Consider the following 24,040-nt stretch of genomic DNA (forward strand, 5'->3'; position numbering starts at 1 on the left):
GTAGCCTGTTGAGACTAAGACGAACAGAGACATAAATAGTGCCTCTTTTGGCTAGGACGCCCACGGGATCACGGGATTACATGCTCACTCTACGCTGCTCTGCAAGCCTAATCCTTAGCTCTCTACTCGCTCGACTTCTTCTTTCTTGATCATGAGATATAGAGCCGTCATTACTCTCAGCTGCTCCTTGTTGTCTGGTGTGCGGAGTCAGTCACAAAATGGTCCGACAAACGCTCCTCAGGTCGAGCCTGATGTGCCATCGAAGGCTCCCCTCGTTGGCGATTATAGAGGTCAATACAGACCGCAAGTTCACTTCTCAGCCCCAAAACACTTCTTGAATGACCCGAACGGCTTATTCAGAGATGGAAACGGTACCTGGCACATGTATTATCAGCACAATCCTACAGGCAACACGGCAACGAACCAACACTGGGGGCATGCTACCTCCCAAGACTTGTACCACTGGACAAATCAGCCACTTGCTTTGTTCCCCCCCAGGAAGAATGTCTATATTTACTCAGGAAGTGCCGTTGTAGATACAAACAACACGTCAGGTTTCTTTCCTAATCAAGAAAACGGCGTCGTCGCAATCTATGTGAGCTCATACAGACTCCCTGTCTTGGCCATTCCCACTGCATGATATTTCTGAATGGCTCAATTCATCTCTGCTCGGCATCTTCGATCAAAACATCCGCATACTGACCTTGCGTGAAAAAAAGACCTTGGCTGAGTACGATGCTGATGGAAACCCTGGTCCGCAAACTCAGGCGATTGCGTACTCCCGTGACGGTGGCTTCCACTTCACTCCATACGCCAACAACCCCGTCATACACAGTACCTCTTCGCAATTTCGTGATCCCAAGGTAATTCGGTACCACCTTCACTGGGTCATGGTGGTAGCGTATTCGGAAGAACTCACCATCGGAATATACACATCGCCAGATCTCATCACCTGGAGTCATGCAAGCAACTTCACTCTTCCCGGACTCCTCGGCTTTCAGTGGGAGTGTCCTAACCTGGTACGCATGACGTACCGTGATGAAAGGGGCCACAGACAGCACGACATGTGGACTCTACTCATCAGTATCAACCCCGGCGCTCCCTTGGGTGGGTCCATCACGGAATATTACCCTGGAAGGTTCAACGGAACTCACTTCGAGGCTGTTGACTCGGTTGCCAGAATCGCGGATTTGGGCAAAGACAACTATGCCGGGCAGTTCTTCTACGGCACCCCCGATGACGAGGACCCAGTCTTTATCGCGTGGGCGTCTAACTGGGAGTACGCAGAGTCAGCGCCTTCCGATGTGGAGAACTGGCTGGGCGCAATGACTCTACCGCGGCGCACCTACCTGACAAAGACGGAGCGCGTCGGCTGGAAATGGGTCAACTATCCCTACAACATGAGGCCGATCATGGGGGAGACCTTGGCGGCCCACGAACGCCATGCCAACGGAAATGTCACTGTTGACTTCTCCCACGTGACTTCCAACGCTGTGTATTGGGAAGCCAACGTGACCGGGATACCGAAGCAGGGGATATCGAAGCTGGCAGCTCTGAAGTTTAAATTTGTCAGCCCCGTGACCGCCGAGTATATACGAGGCGGCTACTACTTGGGTGGATTATCGCAGTTTTACCTTGACAGAGGAGGTGCCAAGGGCTTTGACAACGTCTTCTTCACCGACAAATTCTCTGCGTCCAGCCTTGGGCAGAATGGATCGTGGTCAATGAGTGGTGTTTTGGACCGCTCAATGCTGGAAGTGTTTCTCGAGGGAGGGATCGACAGTGGCACGGTGACGTTTTTCCCTACCTGGCCATTGACTTTGATGGTCTTGGATATGTGCGACCTGCCCAAAGGTGTGCATGTCAGCATTCGAGTGAATGCCTTGAAAAGCAGCTGGGCCGGCATGGAGAGCAGGGATGGGCTCGTGTACGGAAATCAATCCACCAAGAACATGGCGTCCGAGGACATCAATCACTTGTTGCGATGGGTATGAAGAATCTTCACCGCGCAAGAGTCCCCGCAAAAGGAAAGACCCTGGAGGACTCAAGTCGCGAGTCTAAGGCTTTTCTACGTTGATTGCCGCAAACAAGTAAAGGAATCGACAGAGCCAGCTACGCGATAATTATGTCAAGACTGGGGTTAGGCCCGTAGCTTTCCCCCAGCAACCCGTCGACACAATACGTCGTAAAAGACAGTCTCGCACGAGCTGGTAGTGGTAGTAAGGGTTTGTGAGCCTTAGCCTAGTTGAAGTCGAAACATAATAGGATTGTCGTTGCGTTGACGCTTTGGGGAGCGGAGGCTGGGCTCCACTTGGCACAGCCTCCAGGCCAGGCCCATCTCACCAACACGATTGCCGCGTCAACATCAGATCAAATTGATCCATTTGGGGGGGGAGGGGGGGGCGCCGGGCCTATCGAACCCATCGAACCCACCTAGCCCTCCCAAAACAAGGCGGCTCTTAAGGCCGTCAATGCCATTCACCAAGCCGAGCCGGCCAAGCCACCATGGCACGTTGCTGAAGAGGCTGGGGCAAGTCGTCAGCGGCCAGTCACCCCTGAGCCTCTCCCTGACCCCTGCCATGGCCGCCCGCCCTCGCTCAGGAATGCCCCGCCATCCGATTTCCAACCAGCGACATAAGGCTGGGCCGTCAAACGTCGTGGATTGTCAGCAATGCTTTGTGTCTGTCGTTTTCCTGCATCTTCATTTTACTTTCTTGGTTTGTATCTTTATGGCCCTTGAAAGCTCCGTCACTTGTTTCATTCGCCTTCATCTCTTAGCTGCCATTGATAATCGACCACAGGCAGTCAAGGACATCACCCGTCGCGCTATCTTGTTGATGCCTTCAATCCGGATATTTTGGACGTCGCTTTAGTCGAGATCCTCTTGCGCCCATTTTTGGAAAGAAAAGTCCTAGAAACAGACCCCTTATTCTCTTGAAAATGGCGCCCCCAATCATTTTGGCCAGCTCCCTACACTCAATCGCCAGTCGTGTCGATACCAAACACCCCTCCCTTTATTCGTTGTCTCCCCGAGATTTGGCAAACCCTACGCACACGCAGCAAGTTACTCTGGGTATCATCGCCGCCTACGTTGTCTGCATTGCCATCCTCTGGAACGTGCCGTATTTGAAGCTGATCCTTTGGCCTTTCAAAGTGAGTTTGAGCATTGTTTGTCATGAAGAAAACTTCTTGCGCCTGCCATACTGCGCCCCGATGATTCTAGCCGCATGGCTCTTGTGCCCCTCGGCCTTCTTTTCCGCTGACGCACCCCATTCAGATGCTAGTCATTGCCTTTCACGAATTCGGTCACGCCATCACAGCCATTCTCACCGGCGGCAAAGTCGAGTCTATCAGCCTCGATCCAAACGAAGGCGGTGCAACTCTCATGACTGGTGGGATCAGTGCCATCACCCTACCCGCTGGTTATCTGGGCTCCTCCCTCATCGGAGCTCTGCTCACCTTTTGCGGCTTCAACATTGTAGCTTCCAAGGGAGCCAGCTTCGTCCTGGCCGTGTGCTTCCTCCTGACAATATGGTGGGGGAAACGTGACTGGCTGACCATGCTTACCGTGCTGCTCGCCGTCTGCCTCCTCATTGCTTGCTGGTTCATAGCGCACGCTCAGGCGCTGCGGTTTGTCGTCCTCTTCATCGGCGTCATGTCCTCGTTGTACAGCGTGTGGGACATCTGCGACGATCTCGTCGTCCGAAAAGTCAACTCTTCCGACGCCAGCGTTTTCGCCGAGCGGTACGGCGGTTCTTCGCAGTGTTGGGGCATCATTTGGTCCATCATCTCCGTCCTCATCATGGCAGTCGGCATCGTCGCCGGGCTTGCTGCCTTCCCGCAGTCATTTGAGCAACAGGAGCTAGACTCCCAGCATTTCATCCCAACATGAAAAATGACTCGACTTTGATCCCTGGCGCTCCATGTATAAGACAAAACCTCGTCCTTTCGAGCGTCCTGGGAAATTTTCGTCTTCTTGGTTTCTCTTCTTTCTTCGTGTTGAGCTGGTGTGATACCCCTAACGTAGCACGAAGTCAAATCTTCATGTCAACGTGTTTTTTTTTTCTTTCAAGAAACCGAACGTTCTGAATGCTTTGACATGTGCCGACGAACAACATCATGTGGGTTGTTCTCGACAAGATGTGGCGGTTTGGGCAAACTGCAAAAGGAGTTTCAGCCAACTACCAGCTGTTGACTTCAAGGGCGGTTACTCTGTTGATGTCAAGTACGATGCGCAACTGCAACAGGAGAACCAAGTCTGAGGAAAAGTCGCCATTCCACACATTCAACGCCGTACGCCGGTGCCCATTCCCGTCCCAAATATGCCCTTTTTGTTCTCTCTCTTTTCAGCATCATGCACTATTCTTGATCCCAGCACATGTGCTTTCACCAGCGTCCTCGGCGTCCTCGTCCGCCGAAGCCACCGCGGCCACCGCCACCCGCAATCATGCCTTGATCATACCCGTAGCCTCCCTGGTTGCCACCGAATCCGCCCCCGAAATTTTGTCCCTGATTTCCTTGGCTTGCAGGGCCCGCACCTCCGGCCTGCATTCCCGAGAACATGGCGCTCATTTGGCTGGGATCAATCTGGGAAGGATCCATGCCCGACGCCATCATCTGCTGCATCATGGCCTGCATCTCGGGGGGTATACCCTCCATACCAGGCATTGCAGCCCCCCCGCCGCTGCCGCCACCAGGCATGCCCATGCCGCCCATCATCATCATGTTGTGAAAGTCCTCCATCATCTTCTTGTTGTTAGACGCAAAAGAGTCTGCTCCAAACTCTCCCCGGATGCTCTCCTGCTTGGCGGCATACAAAGCCCAGGTGAACTCGTCAAAGCCGTAGTTGAAGTAGTCGCTGATGTCGGTTCCTGGCTTCCTCCATGGCTTTTCATTGTCTGGAAGATCTATGCACGACGAAACATTAGATTTCTTTTTTTCCCATTCTCGTTTCGCCAGGCGACTTGCGGCATCCAGAGACTCTATCGATTCTCACCTTCGTCAATATTCACTTGAGTGATAGGTTTGCCGGCGCTTGGGTACACCGGATTCGCGTTGATGTCAATCGTGGACTTTGACGCGGCTGCAGAAGCTTGATCCGCGCTCGGGGCTGCCACGTTCAAGGCACCGTTGGACGACTTGGACTCACTCTCCCTCTTGGCTGCCGCGGGTTTGGCGGGTGATTCGCCCGACGTCGATCGCTGAGGAATATTTCGAATGTCACTATACTTTGACTGACTGAAGCAAGAGTCAGCACGAACCCGGCAGGGTTACGAATCCCAAGGAAACGGCTCCGAAAGCTCACGTGGGAGGCGCGGCCGTTGTGCCGTCTTTCCGCTCGGTAATAATGTCGATGTCCTGCGCGTCAAACAACCATCAGCGCCTGGTTCCTGATTACCGCACATAGGTTCCATATGGAACGTACCGAGTCGTCCTCGTCCTCGTCCATTGCACCACTCTCGTCCTCCTCTTCGCCCTCCTCGAGCTCTTCTGTTTTGGATACGGGGTTCTTGTTGGTTTCTTGCTCGACTTTTGGCTCCTCTGGTTCGTAGAGGTCGTCGCCTTCGTCCATTTCCATTTCGTGTTCCGACATGTCCGAGCTCATTTTTCGCGTCGAGCGAAGATGTGGTAGGATTGACGACGAGACGCGGAAAGGATTGTTGAGCAGGTTATTGTGGTTCTAGTTGGTTCAAGATCCGTAACGGACCTACGTCTCCAAGAGGTTTGATGGCTGGTTGCCGCGGGGCCTATCAGAGGCCCTGCAGTCCCGCTTTCACCTGCTTGAGTTAGTGTGCTATGTAAGCCCACCCAGCAGGCAGCCTCGCGTCGCGAAAAGTGAGAACCATCTGCTGAATAAATCAGCCATTTTCAACATCCCTTGCGCGGTCTGCAGTGCACTAGGCGGCCTCACAACCAAATTCTGCCGCCAATTCTGTGTTAGTGTTGTGCTGCTAATTCTTTAATCATCGTACACTTCACATATCATCGCTTCTGTACGCGATTCGTCTCTCGAACGGTTGCTGTATGGTATTGGCCGTTGCTTTGAAAAAGCTCGCCCTTTCTAACTGTTTTGCTCCTCAGAACCACGTCGACATCTCAATCACCCGCCAGAAGAGCACTATTTCGGGTCTCAAGGCACGCCCGCGAGTCCGGCCTCGTCAGCGACTGGCGCAATGGCGACAACAGGAGGTTTGTTTGGAAGCACGCAACCAAAAACAGGCACTGGCTTGTTCGGCTCCTCAACAACGGCAGCAACAGGACCAACTGGGCAGACTGGCACCACGGGCGGGCTTTTTGGAGGAATTTCAAGCAGCCAACCGACCCAACAGAGCAGTATTAATACTGGCACTGGGCTTTTTGGGGCTGCGTCTACTCAGACGCAAACCCAACCAGCACCAAGTGGAGGACTCTTTGGCGGCAACCCAACGACACAACAGCAGCAGCAGCAGCCGCAGCCGCAGCCGCAACAGACAGGTGGTGGGCTTTTTGGGGCGTCAACGGCCAATACTCAAGCAGCTGCTCCAACAGCCGGAGGTATGTTTGGACAATCACAAGCAACAACCTCGGGTGGTTTGTTGTAAGTTTACGATTCCGTCCCATCCTGCCTCGGCTTGCGCCTTCTAGAAGCTCACGAGGACTAATCATGTGAGGTGGAGCGAAACAGCGTCCAGACGCAGCCGCAACAAGCTCAGACAACAGCCCAAGTAGTACCTGCCGTCCAAATCAACTATGACAATCTTCGGCCGCGTACGAGATTTGAAGAACTTGCCAAACCCGTGCAAGACGAGATCGCTCTCATAGACAAGGGCATCCAGCGCGTCATCAAAATGAAGGACGAGATTGGAGAGTTTATGCCTCAGCATAGGAGAGACATTGAGCAGCTTGGGAGGGACGTCAAGTTTGTCGAATCCAAATTCAGGACGGCTCAAGCTGCTTTGAACGGAGACATCCAAACAGTCAAAGTCCTGCAAGGCATGACAAAGAAGAATATTTCAGACGCCCAGCTTTCTTTTAAGGCTACCGACAACCTGAAACTGCCGACACACTACCATCAAACAGGACTTTTTGCAGGCCCGGCGCAATCCACCGATCCCGATGCCAACGATGCTTCTGCAGCTCATGCCAACGCGCAAGACCTCATCACTTATTTCAACCGTGTCTGCGACGATGTCGAGAAGCACAAGAAACGGCTGGACGATTACAGGGCCGAGATTGAAAGAGATATGCCAGGGGTCGAGAACGGACTGTATGAGCAAATCAGGAACCTGCGGGACCGTAACGCCGCCTCGGCGGGCGCTGTGCAAGATCAGCTCGGGCAAATCTTGTCCGCACTCAGAGAAATGGGGAATGCCATTATTGCTCAAGCTGGCCAGATTGCCGACACTCGCGAGCGGTTGTCAAGATTGCAAGTAGGGATTCTTGACAGTGACGCGTACGCTACGGGAATGACAGGTTGACGCTCAAATCGATGCATCATCTGCAATCCTTGGCAACAAGTGGGGAAATATCAATGCATGGGTCTTGCCTTTGGGTTACCCGCCCGGGATTCTTTACCAAGGCGCAAGCTCTGTAAACCTCTGGAGCTGTCTTTCTTTCTTCCTTCTTCCTTCCTTCCATTCTTTTTTCTTTTCTTTTCTTTTCTTTTTTGGACTGGCAACGTCTTCAACTATTGCGCATAGTATTCCTTCAACTGAAGTGCGTCGTCATCTTCAGTTGTGCAATGGCAACGTTGGACTCGATCGCCGCCGAGACAGACCCCTCAGTCTCGTCGCCAAGGGCTTTTTTCATCGGCAACGTCTGCGTAGTCCATGTCGGGGCTTGTCCTTCAAATACTTTTCATGTAAATAACAGGGTAGAGGACGCGGGGCGGCGAATGGAGTCTGCAGGCCCTCGGCCATGAAGCTGGAAAAGCACTGTTTCAATGCTGATGAAATGCTCGCGCCCTTGTCTTCGGTCTATGGTGGGTGTTGCGTAGGGATGGGGTATCTGTCTGGACATGCAATGCGGCCCGCGGTCCGTCCACGCAAAGGACTGCAGGCAGATAAACATGACTATAGTAGTCCCTCTTGCATGCTAATACGTCCCCTCGCCATCGTCTCCGTCACCATAATCATCGCCCATGTCATCACCGTTGTCAAAGTAATTCTCGGCGTCGTAATCGCCTGCATCCTCGTCATCGTAAGCTTCGTCCTCGTCCTCGTTCTCCAGCCCTTCCTCATCATCCAGTTCTGCACCTTCGTCGCCCTCGTCATCACGCATCGCATCTAGCTTCTCCAACAGATTCCTCCCGTTTTTGGCGCCCGCAGAAGTCTCGTCGGGGTCGCCATCCAACGATGCCATCCCGAACGCCTCTTCGGCACCGGGCAGAGCGCTAACCCGGCTCAGCTCCAGCCTGCGTTTCTTGCGCACACCCAGGCCGTCTTCCGGCTCGACGGTATCCAGCAGCTCGGCGGGGAACAGCTCGCGGCATATCGGGCGGGCCGTCCAGTCGGGCAGCGCTCGCTCTTCCCGGACGAACTTCTGGGAATAGGTGGGCATGGCGGTGAAGGGGTCCACGGATGCTTTGTTCTTGACTCCGTAGCGCGCATTCATCTGGGCCTGTCCGTAGAGTATTTTCGGGCAGGTAGGGTCGTCGAGCGAGTTTTTCTTGGAGGTGTAGAGCGGTGACGAGTGGATCTGGTGTCGGAGGAGAAGATAATGCTGGACGGCGTCGATCTCGGCACCGGACAGGTCTCGCGGCGTCGGAACCGCATAGTGCTAACATGATGAGAGAAGGGTGAGAAAAGAAGAATCAGTCGCGAGTTTGTCTTTTTCGCGCTCGCATGAGACAATGGGGCTTGGATGGCAGAAAGACGCCAGGGATTCAGGAACCACCTACCGGGAATAACTCTGATGGCCTGGCATCTGGCTCATCGCCAACGTCCCAGGGCACGTTTGGTCGCCCACCGCCTCTAGCTCCACCTCTGCCTCCGCCTCTGCCTCCTCGACCACCTCTTGACATTGGCGACTGCGACGTCGACTCTGCAGTGTTGGAAGTGGCAAGTCGCGGCCGCGGTGGACTCGAGGAGTTGCTTTCGGGACTTTTGGTTCGGAGCGGGATTCTGCAAAGGCGTGGAAACGCTCCGAGTTCAAGGACCAACCACGGGCTGCAATGCAATGGTGGGGGGTGGGGGGCCGGTTGCGCGGAATTAGGTCCGCCATGGACCAGTTGTGCCCCGCGGTGCCCCGCTATGGCAAGTACCGTGCAGTCGCTTCCCTTGACGCTTAGCCGTGAAGCAAGAGTAAACAACAGCACTGACAACTCGAACCTCGGCTCCAACGCCGTGGTGATGCCGCAACAGTTCATCCAGACGGACTAGCCCTATCGACATCACCCCCTTCCAAGACCGGGAGCCGGATCGGAAGAGCTGACCCTGCCTGGCGTATACCAGAGCGGGCTCCCAACACGCAGTCATGGACAATACTCCAATATCTGGCATCTCGGAACTGCAGGCTCATCTTCAGCAGCTAGCGATTGACCCTGCGCTTCCCCCCGACGCAAAACTCCTGGACGATGTGGAGCTACAACTCACTGGTCAGTGTCATGGTGAAACCCTTCACCTCCCCGGGCCGGCGGCTGACCGCGGTCTGAGCTGAGTGCTGATTCATTCGCGGCGGACCAGAGGACAACATTCCTCCCCTCTTACCCACCTTGCTGCCGCCGCTGGCAAACATTCTGAAATCCACCACGCAGGATCCGACGCCGCTGCTATCCCTGACCATCAAGCTCCTCTCTCCGCTATCCTTTACCCAGGCTCTCGGCGTTGCCGAGCCGTCGTCGCTGCTGGCCGCTCTGGCTTCACCTCTCGCCGGGGCCAACCTTCTAGCGCTGGCAATCACCAGCAAGGCCGCGGCCTCTCCATCCGATGCCTCCATTCTGAGCACGCTGCCCGAAGTCGTCGAAGCCCTCGTCCGATGCTGGCTAGCCAGCCCGGACGTAGGCGTTGGAGAGCGCGCCGCCAGGGTTCTCGGAGATGTGCTCGAGACGGATTGCGAAGTCCCCGACAACCGCCTCCTCGACGGCTCGAGGCCCGGAAGGCGGGTCCCCGCCGCAGAAGTCGCCAAGCGGAGTCTGCCTGGACACGGCCGGCTCTGGCGGCTCGTTCTCGGCAAGGGGCCGATTCTGCGGCTGATACACGCGCGTTGTTCTGCTGCGTCCCTCCCAGGGAATCCGGAGCCCGTGCTTTCCGACCGCCAAGTCACCATTTCCCAGGGCCGGCTGTTGCGCCTCCTCCCCCGCCTCAGTGTCTTGAACATTCGCGCCCTGAGCCAGGCCGTGGTTTCTGATGTTTTCGCGCTGCCTGTAGGCGCCGCCGTGGAAGGTGACGTCGGGCAGGGGTTGCTCCAATGGGCTGCGCTTGGAATGGTGAACCGCTCCGACGTGTTGATGCACCTGACCCTCATAGATTTCTTCGAGACTTTTGTCAGCATCATGAAAGTATCGGCACGGTCCGCAGAAGCCGATGTCCTCATCGGAAAACTCGTCAAGTCGGCAACCCGCCTCGACCGTGAGCTGGAGGCCGCGCTCCGGTCTTTACCTGATCGGACGACGGAGGAAGAAGCGGAGCCCTTGCGAGCATACATTGCCGATTTGCTGGACTAGGGTCGGCAGTGCTTCTGCGGGTGACACCGGGGCGACGAAAGGGTGGTCAACGTTGGATGATGCATCGGGCTTCGAGCGGACGCAATAAGGAAGGACCGTTTCTCCCGACGCCGGACCCTGCGGAAACAGGACTGAACTGCGACAATTGGCCAACCAGGGCTATTCTTGACAAAAGCTGCTGTACAATTCCGAGCGCCATGCACACCCCCTTGCGCATTTCTAGCAACCGCTGTCGATCCGCAGCCGCCAGATCGTCCGCTTACGACTGTCTAAAAGAGGAAGCTATAGTCCCGGAACCCCCCCCCCCCCCCGTGAGATGAAACTCGATCCGTCAAACCATCAGAACCGCTGGACATATATTGCTTAGACTATCTATCACACGGCAAACTGGCAGGGAGGCTGGATCTCTTCGTTATAGTAAAGTGAGAGTAAGGTGGCACGTGGATGGGGTGAATTGTAGTCGTTAGACCTTGGACCTAGATTTCATCCTTGGAAGTTATGCAGCAGCTAGGGAGGGTATCGATATGTCATTACCTTATTGCTATGGGGCTGTAAGTCCCCTCGCGCAAAGATTCCGGCCTTGAATCAAGTCGTGGCCTTGAATTTAACGTATCCAAGGCCGAAATGGTGTTCGAGGGGAGTTTCAGCCGAATAGTAACAAGTTCAACATGCCGCTACCCTAGCTGCTGAATGACTCCAAACGATACTTGTATTATATCCCATGCCTATGCCACACCCCAAGTAAGCAGAGCTTCCTCCCAACCGGCCTCACAACTGCGCAAACGTCAAAAATAAACCACCAAACAGTCCTCGCGTCGCGCACGCGTGCCACGTCCGACCGTTTACTCAGCTATCCGACGGTCCGATAGACATACATATATTCTTGGCTTTTCGACAGGACAAATACCCAGCTTGCTCTTGGTGCTAGACAGCATATACCTAGCTAGACATTGTGACTCGAGCACCGTCGACGTGCGTTCCATCCCGTGGGCTGTGCCGACTGCACGTGGTGGCGAGCATTACAGCGCAAGCGACACATCTACTGCTCCCGAAGCGAAAACAAAACATAAAGACTCGAGCATCGTGTCTCCGGTTCTCGTAGGCGGGGTGCGACTCCCCAGGGCTGCGCTCAGACCTCGAGTGTGAGAGTTGTTGACAGACACGTCCAAGGTCGAGGGCACGGGCATCGACAACATCAAAACAAGCAGCCACGAATACTTCGAACAAGGGCGCATGGATCCGTTGCCAGGTACAAACAAGATGAGCAATCGCAGATTGCGCAGACGCGGAAACAGTGCCTTTCTTTTCTATCTCCTGCCACAAACGCCGTGCCACTGCAGAAAAAGAGGGAACGGAAAACAATGGGGGGTTGGAAAGTGCCCTACTCTACAGCATCTTCATGGCGGATGCGTCCTGGCCAGCGCCGGCATCCTCGGGCGCCAGCTCACTCGCGACGCTCTCCCTGCGCCCTCCGTCGCCCTTGCCCATGCCCTCGATGCCGAAGCCGACTTCGCCGACGCGCCGCAAAACCACCAGCAGCGCCGCGCGCAAATCTTGGCCGAGGTCCTTGGTCAGCAGGTTGATGGCCAGCGGGTAGCATGCTCGCATGTGGGACCGGAACACGTCGTCCGGGAAGCTGGCGAAGCCCTCCAGCACGTCCACCACCACGGGACGCCATGCCATGATGTTGCGCTGCTGCGACTCCTCCGCCAGGGCCGAGTATCCCTGGATAATGTCCTTGCAGAGCGGCACCAGGGCGGCCTCGATGTCGGGGCGGCTCTCCAGCCGTTCCGGCGCGTTGTCCGCAAACATCCTGAACAGGATGGACACGTACGTTGCTGCGGAGCCGCTCTCCTGCTTCAGGAGGTTCGGTGGCTGCTTCATGAAGCCCTCTCGCCACAGCTTCATTCGGAGCTCCTTATCCTCGTTGAAGCGGCGGGCGAACTGGAAGGACCGCTTGAGCAGCGCCATCAGTCGCAGCAGCTCGGGGGACGGGATGTGCGTGTAGACGCTGTCGTTGCCGAAGAGCTCGTGAACCGTCTCAATCATGAGCAGCTGCAGTACGCAGCGCGATATGATGCGGTTGAAGAAGCGCCTCCTTGCGGCAGTGACGACGACGGGTTGCTGTTGGAGGCTCGAGGTCGGCTTGAACTCTTCCAGCGGCTGTCCCGCAATGCCGCCGCCGCTGCCGCCGCCAGGCGTGTCAGCATCGTCGCCGAGTGGCTTGGGCGATGTTTGGGGAGGGACGATGGGCTCGTCCCTGGCGGTCGCTGCGCCGTCATCTGTCCGGTTGACTTTGAGCGACTTTTCGCCCACGGACATCGTCTCGGCGGGGGGACTCAGAGCCCCGGAAAAGTCGAACCCGTTCGTGGCGGGCAGGGACAGGGCAGATCCTGAGCCCATGTTTGTGGCTGTGAACAACTGGTACGCGGTGGTGCGTTCAAAGAGTTCGCAAAAGGCCCCCACAATCTTGGCCCAGTGGTCAGGCGTGAACTTGGTCACGTTTTTCAGGATGAGCTGCTGCAGGCAGTTGCTGCCGATTCGGGATATGGTGTCGTTTTCCTGGCAGATGCAGAGGGCCAGCAGCTCGAGAAACCGATCCAGCATGTACTCGAGAGACTCAAAGTAGTGGGTAAACAGCGTAATCATGTTGCGGAGCGCTTGGATCATTGTGGTGGAAAGCCAGACGGAAAGCTCCTCGTGGTTCAAGACGTTGCTCAGTTCTGGTTTCGACCTCAGGACCATGAATATCGGGTAGAGCTGTTGGCGCCAAAGAATGTCCCAGAAATCTGAGGTGAAATCTCCTCCGTACTTGATGAGGGCAGCGAAGAAGTACTCGAGCGCGTTTGACCGCACCTCCAAGTCCTCTCCCGTCATGAGCACATCGTGGAAGGCAAACAAGACCGGGAACCAAAAGCCTTCCTCGACCGACGTGTTGGCCAACGCCTTCTTGGCACTTTCCATCGTCTTTCCCGCAATCTTGTCCCGTTCCCCCACCCCGTGAGCGCTGCCGTACCTGTGTGAGAGGGGGCACTCGGGGGTCTTGAGCATGGCCGGTATAACGGACTTGAGCAGTTCCAGCGCCGCGAGACTCTTCTTTTGAAACTTGAGGTTTTTGGAGAATTCGGTGAGACAGACAACGAGGTCTGTAAAGGCACCTTGCGATATCACCACCCCGAACTTCGTCCTGTAGACGAGGTTGACGTTCTCAAAGGCGAGATTCACGATACTCTCGTGCGTCTCTCTGGCCGCCACCGTAAACACACCAAACATGGTTCTCCAGCCGGAACGGATATTATCCCCCCGTGCCTGGATCATTTGAATGAGGCAGCGCAGGACCAGATCCTTGACTGTGACGTTTTGTGAATTTGCGAGGACGTGTTCAAAGGGCTTCAGAAAATCCTTTTGAAACTTGAAGCCCGCCAGCTCCTCAATCTCCATGAATCGCATAGACAGCTGGCGAAGCGAGTCCAGTGCGAAGAAGACTATGTTCATGTTGTTATGGCATCCCACTTCGTTGAAATGCTCTCCGAGTACATCCCAGATGTTGGTCCATTCGAAGCGGACACGCTTCATGTTGTAGTAGCTGATTTCGACAATCTTCTGCAGGCTGTAGGTTCTGGGCGAATCGTTGGAGCCGGAAGCCTTGATTTCCGCCCAACTAACTTCTGTCAAGGCCTTTGCAAAGTGCACGATGGACTCACCCGACAGGTTCGCCGTGTTTGTAAAGATCCGATCCACGCTGCGGACAAAGCCGTCCGATCGGCTTTCCAGCGCAATTTCATTGGAGAACCCCCTCGGCCCGGTCCCAGCTCGTTGCCTGGTCCTCTGTCTTGGTTGCGTGGCTAACCTCGAGTCGCCGCTATCAGTTCTCGACGCCGGCACGAATCGCGCTTGAGAGACATCTGGAATTGCGCTTTCGTCAACACCTCCCGTGATGAGTTGCAGCCGATCAAGCTGGCTGATGCACATGAGGATATCTTTCCAGGACGCCCGTAAAAGATTTCCTTCGCTCTGCCCTAATTCTAGAATGACCTTTAGGGCTTCAATGTTTTTTGCCTGGATATCTTGAGGGTTGTTCAAGTTTGTCGTATTTCTCAAAGCCGAGATGAACGCTTCCCGCGGAGTAGACAGCTCGAAGAAACATGCGATTCTCGTCGCGAGTTTCATGCCTTCCAAGCACAGTTTATTGACCTCGATGTTGTGAGATTTTTGAGTCTGGCTAGACAAGGCAGAGAAGAAGGACATCCAGGTCACATCGAACATAGAGTGGACATGCTTAAAGGACGTGGCCGGGATGAACTTCAGTCCCGCCTTGGCTGCGTTGCGGCGCTGGCTCTTGAAAAGATTTTTAAACAGTTGCTCAGATCGTAGCGAAATCTCTTCCGACTGCTGCACGTAGGCTTCACGTTGCAGATCTCGCCCTACGTTGGAGAAGGCCTGGCCAATACCAGCAAGACCACTTGGTTGAGCCGCCGGGGAACCGGCGGCCGCGGCAGCTTCACGCTCGCTCTTGAGAACAATTTCGTTACTCGCAATCTCATCGTAGATGCTAATCAGGTACTCGTCAGGAAGATCGGCGTTGTCGTTGATGCCGCGGTTATTCTTGATGAACTCCTCCTTGCTCATTCTCTTGGCAATCTTGCTGCTGTGTTGGTCGGTGTTTAGCATAATGACGGAGTAGGCAAGGACGTAGGCTGTGTCAGCGTTCGCAAAAGCATTGGGATTCCCCATAACGTAGCGCTCCGCGAACTTGAGCATGAAGCGGTCAATTTTCTGAGCTTCACCGGGCAAGCGAAATGCCTGCAGGAACTGGCGGAGAGCGTCAACAAATCGTTTCTTTGTAAAGTCCATTGCATCGACAAAAGCGTGCATGATGTCAATATTTTGTTGGTCGCCTTCACCCAAGTATTCGCCGATTTGAGCCTTGTCGAGCCTGTCTTCCTTTAAGAGAAAGTTGGCGATATCGGCAGGCCCATCGCTGATAATGAACCCGTCGCGGATTAGCAGCTTGATTCCTTTCTTGGGTTTAAAGTTGAACTGTGTAATAGCATTGGTGAGGGCCGTCTTGCGGGCCTTTTCCTTTTCGAGATGATCCGGATCGTCATCTACGACAGGAGTAGACGGCGGCAAGGGCGTTTCAAGTCGCGACGCACTGTCGCTCAAAGTAGGATCGAAAGAGGGTCGTAACTCGTCAACGGAGGCCTTGGCTTCCCCGTCCGGTCGAAGCATGTCTCCACCATCGGATCGCACAGAGGCGGACCAGTTTACCAACGATCGCAGGGTTTCGACCAAGGCCTCGAGTGACACACGTTTCAGGGCATACTCTTTGGGATAATCTGGTTCGGCATCTTGGGAGGTTATGATGTGAGCAACAGTCAATGGTGGCGGTAGTATGCCCTTCAGTTGCCATTCGCTCGCCGGTGAGATTTTGGACCTCGACTCCTCATATACCTGCTCATTAATTGTAGTGATGGTCAAGGGTGTTGTGGAAAACTTGGAAAGATCCTCTATCATGGTCTGGAATATGTTGTCCACGGTTTGATCGCAATCATAATTCAAGTACGTTTCAACCAACGCTCGCGGGTCAGCGCACAGTCGATTAAGTATAGTAACAAAGTATAGCTTCTGCGAGACGGGTGCATTGCGTCGCGACAAAAGGGCCAAGTAGATTTCGTTCAAGAACACTTCAATCTCTTTCTAGTGCAAGTGTTAGGAAAGCGAGACAAATTTTTTTCTTCCTCTTCTTCTTTAACAAGGCAAAGCCACCTTGTCACGTACCTTGAATGAGGCTCTCATGAACTTGAGCATTAACCAAAATATCTCAGAGCAGACTTCAAATACACGATCCACAGAAGTAGCGCCATTACGAGTAATGCTAAGGCATAGGTAAAATTTAATGGCTTGCAGAAAAGAAGTAGGCTCGTTATTTTTGGAGTTTTTGATGGTGCAGAGCGGCGAGGTGAAGACGGTAATATTGTTGTTGAGCAGCGTGTGGATGAGATGAAGAGAGATGAGTTTCGAACGCATTGGCTGTCCGCGTAAATCATAAAGCTGATCGGGAGGGAGAATCTTGGTAGAGAGATTACAGAATGACCGAAACACGAGATAGGCATCCCGTACATAGACTTCGTCTTCAGCATCCAAGGCTTCCATGACTTCTTGAGCTGAGCCCTGAGGTCCAAGATGGCTGGAAGTGGACGCGTCATCCTTTCCAGCCGACTTCAACCTGGTGACCATTGTCGGCCCATCGCCGAGGGTGGAATCGTCAAAGCTCTTGCGATGCTCGAGATCTTTCAACGTCAGCTTGGCTCCACCGTTGGACCGCTCCGAGGCGCCGGCTTCCAGCTCTGGCAATGGCGACTCATTGCCGTCTGTTTCAACAGGTATGTCGTTGGTCGTCTCACTTGGGTCAAACGTGACGTTGCTTGCGCTATGCTTTAGATTGCTCAGCTGTAGCCGGGATTCCTTCATGTGTAATCGTGTCTTGACGCGCTCGAATACTGTGCCAACCATTTGGGTCAAGGTACCTTGGGCCACCTGCTGGTTTGCCGTGCTCCTTGACAGAAGGAAGACATTGTACACCTGTCGAACAGCTTTGAGGAGGCCAGCACCATGAACGACGATCCTGTCGCTCAAGACGGCTGCCAAAAGCGACTTGACGATTTGCAGCTGAATCTCAACAACGGTTGTTTCTCCTTGAAAACAGTCGCATATTGTATCGATGGCTCGGTCTATCAGAGGTGATATACTTTCAGCGCCTTGGTGAGGTTCAGGTCCTGTGTCGTCTTTGCTTGGTAGTGAAAAGTACGAGGACGAGATGAGCTTGCCGATGCAATCGAGCGCCGCCGTCGTCAACTGCGGGTTGTTGGATTTGGTAGCAAGCTGGAGGGGGGCGAAAAGAACTTCAGGGTCAGGATGCCCATCCTGCTCCTTGATGGCATCTTGGGCCTTTTGGGTCGATTCGGCGAGCTGCTTATTGCGTTGTGCATCTTTCGAGCTCGCGATGGCATCCAGAGAGGACACCAGAAATTTGAGGGAGCTCATCGGGGAGCATGGGCAGGACCAGCGGCCATTCGAGAATCAAGTAAGAGAAGGTTGAAAGAGGAGCTAGCAACAGCGTGGGGGGAAGGGGGGCAAGATTAGGAGGGCGTGGTGAACAATTCAGAAGCGCATTTGACCAATGCAGTGGTTCGCTGGCAAAATTAGGCGGCGCTGGGAAACGAAATCAAGGGAGAGGAGAGACGGCTGAATCTTGTCGGAGCGAAGTATTCGAGGAGCACTTGAAGGGAGGCTCGTTCTTGGGGGGGAGGACGGGGGGGGAAGCACAATACTGTATGAGATTGCAGCCCGGTGTCAAATAAGAAGATGCTGCAGCCCGAGCGGTCTGAACTGCAGGAGACGGGATGCTTCAGAGAATACGGAGATGGGCAATCACCGGGAGGCAGCTCGCATGGTAGGTAGTAGGAGGTAGTAGGTGCTGAGGGCGCGGCGCGGCTGAGATTGATTGTACACGTACTCCGTATCTGTACGGAGTAGAGTTTCTCTCGACTCGAGGGGGTAGCGGGATAAGAAGTGGGGCGACTTACTCCGACCAACAGCCATAGCTCATAGGTTCCAGGGACCTTGGGTCGGCATCTCAAGGTTCAGACTGAGCCGAGAGCCAAAGAGTCAAATCGAGCTGCAATGTGCAATGCACGTCCGGGTTGGCTTGATGTTCTGAGAAATTGCTGCAGCGAAATGCCTGCCTGGAGGCATCTCCTATCTATTCCTGCAGGCTCCGGGATAGAGCTTCATCTCACACTGACTTGTTTTATCGACACGCAGTCGGCTCCAACGACGAGTTGGTTGGCAGTCTCCAGTCAGTAACAACCCCCCTCTACAGAGCAGGATGCAACATTGAAGCCAACATAAGTCTCGGGCCTCTCAAGCGGCTCGCGGTACCTTCTATAAGCCACAGGTAGCAGGTTCTGCACGACGTTGTAGGGCACCATCCCGACTCGTGAGTGCAACCGTATACTGTACTGTACGACAATACTCCGTAGACGAGCCGCGATTCTGCGCTGCACACACGTGCACACAGGGTTTGAGACTCGAAGAAAAAGAAGCCGTCGCCAAAGGTGGGTGCCGAGTCCTTTTCGGCCAAGTAGAGAATCGGCCAAAACCCGTCAAGGCATTGTTCTTTCGCAGCAGTTTGGCCACCCGAGATGCTGCTGCCGAGCAACAAAGCGCAGGGCGGTTTCTTTTCCACAAACAGATATGTATTCAGACGCTGGAGCCGCAGAAGCTTGCATTGAAGCATAAGCATCCAAGACACTACATAGGTACCCACTGGACCTCGAGGTGCTAGGGTAACGTGACTGGCAGCTTCACCCAACCCACTGCGAGGAACTAGACCCCTTGTCCATCGTGGCCTTAGCGGCCTTAGCGGCCTTAGCCCGCTGTCCACCGCCTGTGGGTCTTCCCCCGAAACGGGCTTAGGTCCCAAAGCTTCCAAACGACTGAGCTCAACGCAAAATTCTTGGACGGCCTTGGTCCAACCACAAACCCCCAAGATTTCTCCGTCGCCTTCGGAAGATATTCCCCATCAACAATTCGCGCGCTGCCGCAACCTCCCGTCTCCTGGCCTCCAAGCCTCTCTCCAGCCCTCCATTCCGACCTCAATCAGGTGCCTCAATCAAAATCTTCTCCCCTGGGCGGGCTCATTCTGTGCACGTTTGTTGGCCGAAAGAAAACCCGCGACATTTCCGCCGCCTTATTATCCATTTGTCACTTCTAGTGCTTTTTTCCAGAGTGTCTATTCTTTATTCTTTTCATTTCTTTTCTTTTTTTTGCTCCAAAATGCTCAGCGCCGCAATCCGGAAGCGTGTTCTCACCCCAACCTACAATGCCCTGCGCACCGGCTTTGCACCCCATGTCGTGAGGTACTATGCGTCCTTTCCAGATCACCAAGTTGTTAAAATGCCCGCATTGTCACCCACAATGCAAGCCGGCAATATAGGTGCTTGGCAAAAGAAAGCAGGTGATTCCATCGCTCCTGGAGATGTCCTGGTGGAGATTGAGACCGATAAGGCTCAGATGGACTTTGAGTTCCAAGAAGAAGGCGTAATTGCCAAAATTCTCAAAGAATCTGGTGAGAAAGACGTCCCCGTCGGCAGCGTAAGTCTCATCACCCTTGCATACCTGGCAGCTCATCGCCACGAAAATGACGCTCCTTTCTTTCTTTGCGTGATACTAACCCCTGGAAACCTGCAGCCCATTGCCATTCTTGTCGAAGAAGGAGCCGATGTCGCTGCTTTCGAAAAGTTCACCTTGGAGGACGCTGGCGGCAATGCGCAGCCTGCCGCTCAGCCCAAGAAAGAAAAGCAAGAGACGAAAGACGATTCGCCGCCTGCACCCGAACCTTCTGCTGAACCAGAACAGTACTCCTCATCTCAAGGCAAGCTGGAAACTGCCCTGGACCGAGAACCCAACGCTGCCCCTGCTGCCAAGAGACTCGCCCGCGAGAATAATCTCAGCCTCGACGGCGTCAAGGGCACGGGAAAGGCGGGGAAGATTACCGAAGAAGATGTAAAGAAGCTCATCAGCAGCCCTGCTGTGGCGACGCCGGGTGCCACGTACGAAGACATTCCCCTCAGCAGCATGCGCAAAACCATTGCAAACCGCCTCCAGGAATCGGTCCAGAAGAACCCGCACTTCTTTGTCACCAGCTCTCTCTCCGTCACCAAGCTTCTCAAGCTTCGACAGGCCCTGAACAGCTCAGCCGACGGAAAGTACAAGCTATCAGTCAACGACTTCCTCATCAAGGCTATCGCCACTGCCTGCAAAAAAGTTCCCGCGGTCAACTCGAGCTGGCGCGATGGCTCCATCCGCCAGTTCAACACGGTGGACGTGTCGGTTGCCGTCTCTACTCCTACTGGGTTGATCACTCCCATTGTCACGGGAGTCGATGCTCGCGGCCTCGAGTCCATTTCCGGAAAGGTCAAGGAACTAGCCAAGAAGGCTCGCGACAACAAGCTCAAACCCGAGGAATACCAGGGCGGCACAATCTCCATCTCCAACATGGGCATGAACACTGCCGTGGACCATTTCACCGCCGTCATCAACCCTCCTCAAGCCGCCATTCTTGCCGTTGGAACTACCAAGAAAGTCGCGGTACCTGTCGAGAACGAAGACGGCACTACTGACGTGGAATGGGATGACCAGATTACTGTAACGGCCAGCTTTGACCACAAAGTTGTCGACGGTGCCGTGGGTGCGGAGTGGATCCGCGAGCTCAAGAAGGTCATCGAGAACCCTCTTGAGCTCCTCCTGTAGGGATTCGAGCTCTGAGACGGCGACATGAGAGACACACAGTTGGGCAAGGGGGGTGAATTCGCGCATATACTATAGAATTGCCAAAAGTTCGTAATTGAGCGGCTGGGGGGAAGTTTGTACAGACTAAAGGCAGCCTGGCTGCTCGTTTGATTTACATTCGGTGGAAGCAAGATAGGCAACTGAGGTTGCCTGTGTACAACGACCCTTGACTTGGTACGGAGCACTGCATTTCAAGGTGATGAGAGACGTTGGGTTCCGCGCAGTGACTCGCATCTCTGTCGCCCGTGGTGCAGCAGTTGGTTCGGATTTTGTGCCCCTGCACACACAGCCAAGCTCGGCATCTGCTGTTTCAAGCTGGGAGGAAGTGATGGATTTCCCGCATGCATTGGATATTTGGATTACCCGGTAGATTCATCACAGTCAATCGTACTTGATGTTCCAACCTGCGGGCATTTGGTGAGATGAAACGAATGTGTGAAATCGTGTGAAGACGGGAGGCGATGGGACGATGTTCCGGAGAGTGCTGCTATGAGCGCCACTCTGCCGTCCAGTCGCGTATGATGGGTGGTGCGTTGGTCTACGGAGTATGTACCTTGGGATTGGCCATGGAGAAGTATCTACGGATTATGAAGACGCACTGTGTACAAGATAACAAAGGTTGTGTGATGCAATCCGGTGATGACGGATACAATGTCCGTTGATTTACATGACATACGATACAATACAGCCTGTTGGACCAATGAGCAATCTGAAAAGCTCGGGGGCAAGCAAATGGATTGGTGATTACCCAACTACACCATGGCCAATCAATGCCGGGGCCAGGCCGCAGCCCCGTGTTTGTCGAGGCTCGAGCCTCGGCGGGTGAATTCGTTCGTTCAAACTGCCGACATGTCCGCATCAGTTGCAGCTCTGTGTGTGTTTTGTCTTTGCCTGCTGGCCGGGGCTTTCCTTCAACAAGTCGAACCGTGATCCGTGATAGAGCTCGTCGCAGCCGTCGCTCACTTCCCGCGACAAACCAGGGGGATGGAAGTGCGATCTCGGACTGGGCACAAGTCGCAGCCGCGGTCAAGTCGCAAGCCCAGGCAGGCAATGTGCCGATTCTTGCCCCTGCTACAGCGCCCAAGGAAAAATGAAGTCGCCCTCCTCTGCAGCACAAGGGCGACTGCTTGGCTGCCAGAGTGCAACAGCTGGGGGGCAAGCTTGCCAGTGTCGTGCGCATCAGTGACTCCAAAGACGGGAATCTCTCTCAAGCTACGGGACGGGACGGCGGATGTAGTGCTACCCCATGCTGGTACGGTTTCCCTTGGATGAGATATTTCGGAAACAGCCATTTTGTCCAATGTGGGATTGATTGACTTGGTGAGCATGTGGAGGCAATGCGGGTGCGAAAAGGACACAAGAGACGGCCTGGTCCTCCTCCATAACAACTCTGCTCATCGAACCGCCGCAGCTGCCAGCAGAAACCAACCTGCCGAGCCAAGCAGAGACTGAAAAGACGCAAGTCTTTGGAGAAATTACCAAATGCAAGGCTCTGGGCTGCGAGAGCGAGACAAACAGACTGCGCCTTCTGTCCTCCGAGACTCCTGGGTAATCCATCCCCTCGAGGGACCTGGCTGACCAGCTTTCTAAAGAATTACCTCGATTTATTCGCAGGCGCGCTCCGTATCCTCCATGTGCCCATGTTTCGCTGAAAGTGCGAGCGATACTAGCAGAATCCAGGCGCGTCAAGTCGTTTGTCAAGCAGCTTCAACTCTGCCTGGCTCTGGGTGCCACGTTGTACGGCAATGACCTTTCCCTCGGAGCCGTGCCGATGCACTGGGTCTCTGAGGCGCAGCTACGGCTACGGCTGCCGCCCAAGAAATGCAAAATGGCAGTCTCGGGGATCCAGGTATGGTGTCTCTTGGTCATGGCGAAGTCGTGCCGCGGAGTCGGCCCAAGACATGTCCTGCAGGGGTGACCATGGGTAGCCTGGCGAGAATGGCCATGTACGTGAGCTTTTGTCGAGGCAAGCACCTCGGCCAGATGACGGCCATACAGGGCGGAAGCGCGCCGCCGGCTCTCGGCAACAATACCGGAGCTCAACCTGCAGTGCGCGTTCCAAGGCCGGCGACTCTCCTTGCCGCCTTTGACAGACTTCGACACGGAAGCGCCCGCCAACCGACGACGAGCAGCTTGCCGACGAAAAAACGACGGCGAGGTGCCCACGCAAAACGCCTGTTTCAGCAGGCCCATTCTCAAGTCGGTGTCGCTGAGGCTAGGCCCCTGGTCACAGTCGTCAACGACTTCCGGGCCTTACGAACAGATGTTACGGCTCATCTCGGACCTGACCAAGGCGTGCCGAGAGCTCTCGCACAAACTCGCGAGAATGCGCTCCGAAAGCAGCGGAAGCCGAGGGTTCTGTGGTCAACTGCTTTCACTGAAACCACGGAATGAACCCTCTCGGTGATGGATTGATCATTGTTAAAACAAGCTACGGACTTTGGAGTAATCCGTACGACCGCAACATGCCATGTCCTCCGCACTCGACTCTGCACCCTGCTTTGGTCAGGGCCCGTTCGGCCCCTGTCCTGGCTCTACAGGCTCTCGGTTGCCTGCCTGCATGATGCTTTCAGGTTTTCGTGGCGGGGTCCGCAACCGCCTGCCGACGTGGACGGCGTGACAGCCGCCACGAAGAACGGGAGACTGTGTAGCGACGCCGTGAGCCTCGGCTACCTCCCCCTCCAAGGGTGATGCCGACTTGCGGTCCTGCCTGGAGAGCGCCAGGTTGGACTTTGGCCGGAACCAGGCCTGGGGGGGGGGAACCAACGGCAAATCCCACTGCTTAGCTGCCGCGGGCCTGTCTCCGAGAGGAGGTGGACGGGGGCCATTGTGCGGGCAGCAACGGAGTGGGCGAGCCGGGTGTTTGCAAGCGCTCGAGGGGGGGGCGACCAGATGCGAGGGTGTGAGGCTGGACGAGCCGCTCGCCGAGCGAGCTGGTGGAGATGGATGGAGTGACGACAGCGTAGCCGCTGGAACGGATGGGGGGACTGGCAGTAGGATGACTGGGCGCAAACATGTCGGGGAGTGGTCTGGAGGGCATGG

The 24,040-nt window shown here is 54.9% G+C and overlaps 10 protein-coding genes across 10 annotated transcripts; 6 read left to right on the forward strand and 4 right to left on the reverse strand.

The window, feature by feature from the left end:
- Positions 1-151: 151 nt before the first annotated feature.
- Positions 152-1,994, forward strand: UV8b_00190 (uncharacterized protein; the record flags this gene model as incomplete). The annotated part of the gene is made up of 2 exons (XM_043137688.1): positions 152-595; positions 720-1,994. 2 exons carry the CDS (start codon positions 152-154, stop codon positions 1,992-1,994), a joined length of 1,719 nt encoding a protein of 572 aa, XP_042993622.1.
- A 946-nt stretch (positions 1,995-2,940) lies between these two features.
- On the forward strand, positions 2,941-3,892 carry UV8b_00191 (uncharacterized protein; the record flags this gene model as incomplete). Its single annotated transcript, XM_043137689.1, has 2 exons — positions 2,941-3,153; positions 3,278-3,892. The coding sequence occupies 2 exons, from the start codon at positions 2,941-2,943 to the stop codon at positions 3,890-3,892; spliced, it is 828 nt and encodes a 275-aa protein (XP_042993623.1).
- Positions 3,893-4,386: 494 nt separating this feature from the next.
- UV8b_00192 (uncharacterized protein) lies at positions 4,387-5,605 on the reverse strand (the record flags this gene model as incomplete). The annotated part of the gene is made up of 4 exons (XM_043137690.1): positions 4,387-4,907; positions 4,997-5,238; positions 5,306-5,358; positions 5,426-5,605. 4 exons carry the CDS (start codon positions 5,603-5,605, stop codon positions 4,387-4,389), a joined length of 996 nt encoding a protein of 331 aa, XP_042993624.1.
- A 931-nt stretch (positions 5,606-6,536) lies between these two features.
- Positions 6,537-7,457, forward strand: UV8b_00193 (uncharacterized protein; the record flags this gene model as incomplete). The annotated part of the gene is made up of 2 exons (XM_043137691.1): positions 6,537-6,577; positions 6,665-7,457. The coding sequence occupies 2 exons, from the start codon at positions 6,537-6,539 to the stop codon at positions 7,455-7,457; spliced, it is 834 nt and encodes a 277-aa protein (XP_042993625.1).
- Positions 7,458-8,073: 616 nt separating this feature from the next.
- UV8b_00194 (uncharacterized protein) lies at positions 8,074-9,001 on the reverse strand (the record flags this gene model as incomplete). Its single annotated transcript, XM_043137692.1, has 2 exons — positions 8,074-8,757; positions 8,879-9,001. The coding sequence occupies 2 exons, from the start codon at positions 8,999-9,001 to the stop codon at positions 8,074-8,076; spliced, it is 807 nt and encodes a 268-aa protein (XP_042993626.1).
- A 452-nt stretch (positions 9,002-9,453) lies between these two features.
- On the forward strand, positions 9,454-10,642 carry UV8b_00195 (uncharacterized protein; the record flags this gene model as incomplete). The annotated part of the gene is made up of 2 exons (XM_043137693.1): positions 9,454-9,574; positions 9,663-10,642. The coding sequence occupies 2 exons, from the start codon at positions 9,454-9,456 to the stop codon at positions 10,640-10,642; spliced, it is 1,101 nt and encodes a 366-aa protein (XP_042993627.1).
- A 1,386-nt stretch (positions 10,643-12,028) lies between these two features.
- Positions 12,029-17,689, reverse strand: UV8b_00196 (uncharacterized protein; the record flags this gene model as incomplete). The annotated part of the gene is made up of 2 exons (XM_043137694.1): positions 12,029-16,342; positions 16,424-17,689. The coding sequence occupies 2 exons, from the start codon at positions 17,687-17,689 to the stop codon at positions 12,029-12,031; spliced, it is 5,580 nt and encodes a 1,859-aa protein (XP_042993628.1).
- Positions 17,690-19,483: 1,794 nt separating this feature from the next.
- On the forward strand, positions 19,484-20,959 carry UV8b_00197 (uncharacterized protein; the record flags this gene model as incomplete). Its single annotated transcript, XM_043137695.1, has 2 exons — positions 19,484-19,801; positions 19,898-20,959. 2 exons carry the CDS (start codon positions 19,484-19,486, stop codon positions 20,957-20,959), a joined length of 1,380 nt encoding a protein of 459 aa, XP_042993629.1.
- A 123-nt stretch (positions 20,960-21,082) lies between these two features.
- Positions 21,083-21,412, reverse strand: UV8b_00198 (uncharacterized protein; the record flags this gene model as incomplete). Its single annotated transcript, XM_043137696.1, has 2 exons — positions 21,083-21,275; positions 21,390-21,412. The coding sequence occupies 2 exons, from the start codon at positions 21,410-21,412 to the stop codon at positions 21,083-21,085; spliced, it is 216 nt and encodes a 71-aa protein (XP_042993630.1).
- A 1,506-nt stretch (positions 21,413-22,918) lies between these two features.
- Positions 22,919-23,392, forward strand: UV8b_00199 (uncharacterized protein; the record flags this gene model as incomplete). Its single annotated transcript, XM_043137697.1, has 1 exon — positions 22,919-23,392. One exon carries the CDS (start codon positions 22,919-22,921, stop codon positions 23,390-23,392), a length of 474 nt encoding a protein of 157 aa, XP_042993631.1.
- Positions 23,393-24,040: the final 648 nt, after the last annotated feature.

This window comes from Ustilaginoidea virens, chromosome 1, assembly GCF_000687475.1.
Source record: "Ustilaginoidea virens chromosome 1, complete sequence".
NCBI classification, from domain to species: domain Eukaryota; kingdom Fungi; phylum Ascomycota; class Sordariomycetes; order Hypocreales; family Clavicipitaceae; genus Ustilaginoidea; species Ustilaginoidea virens.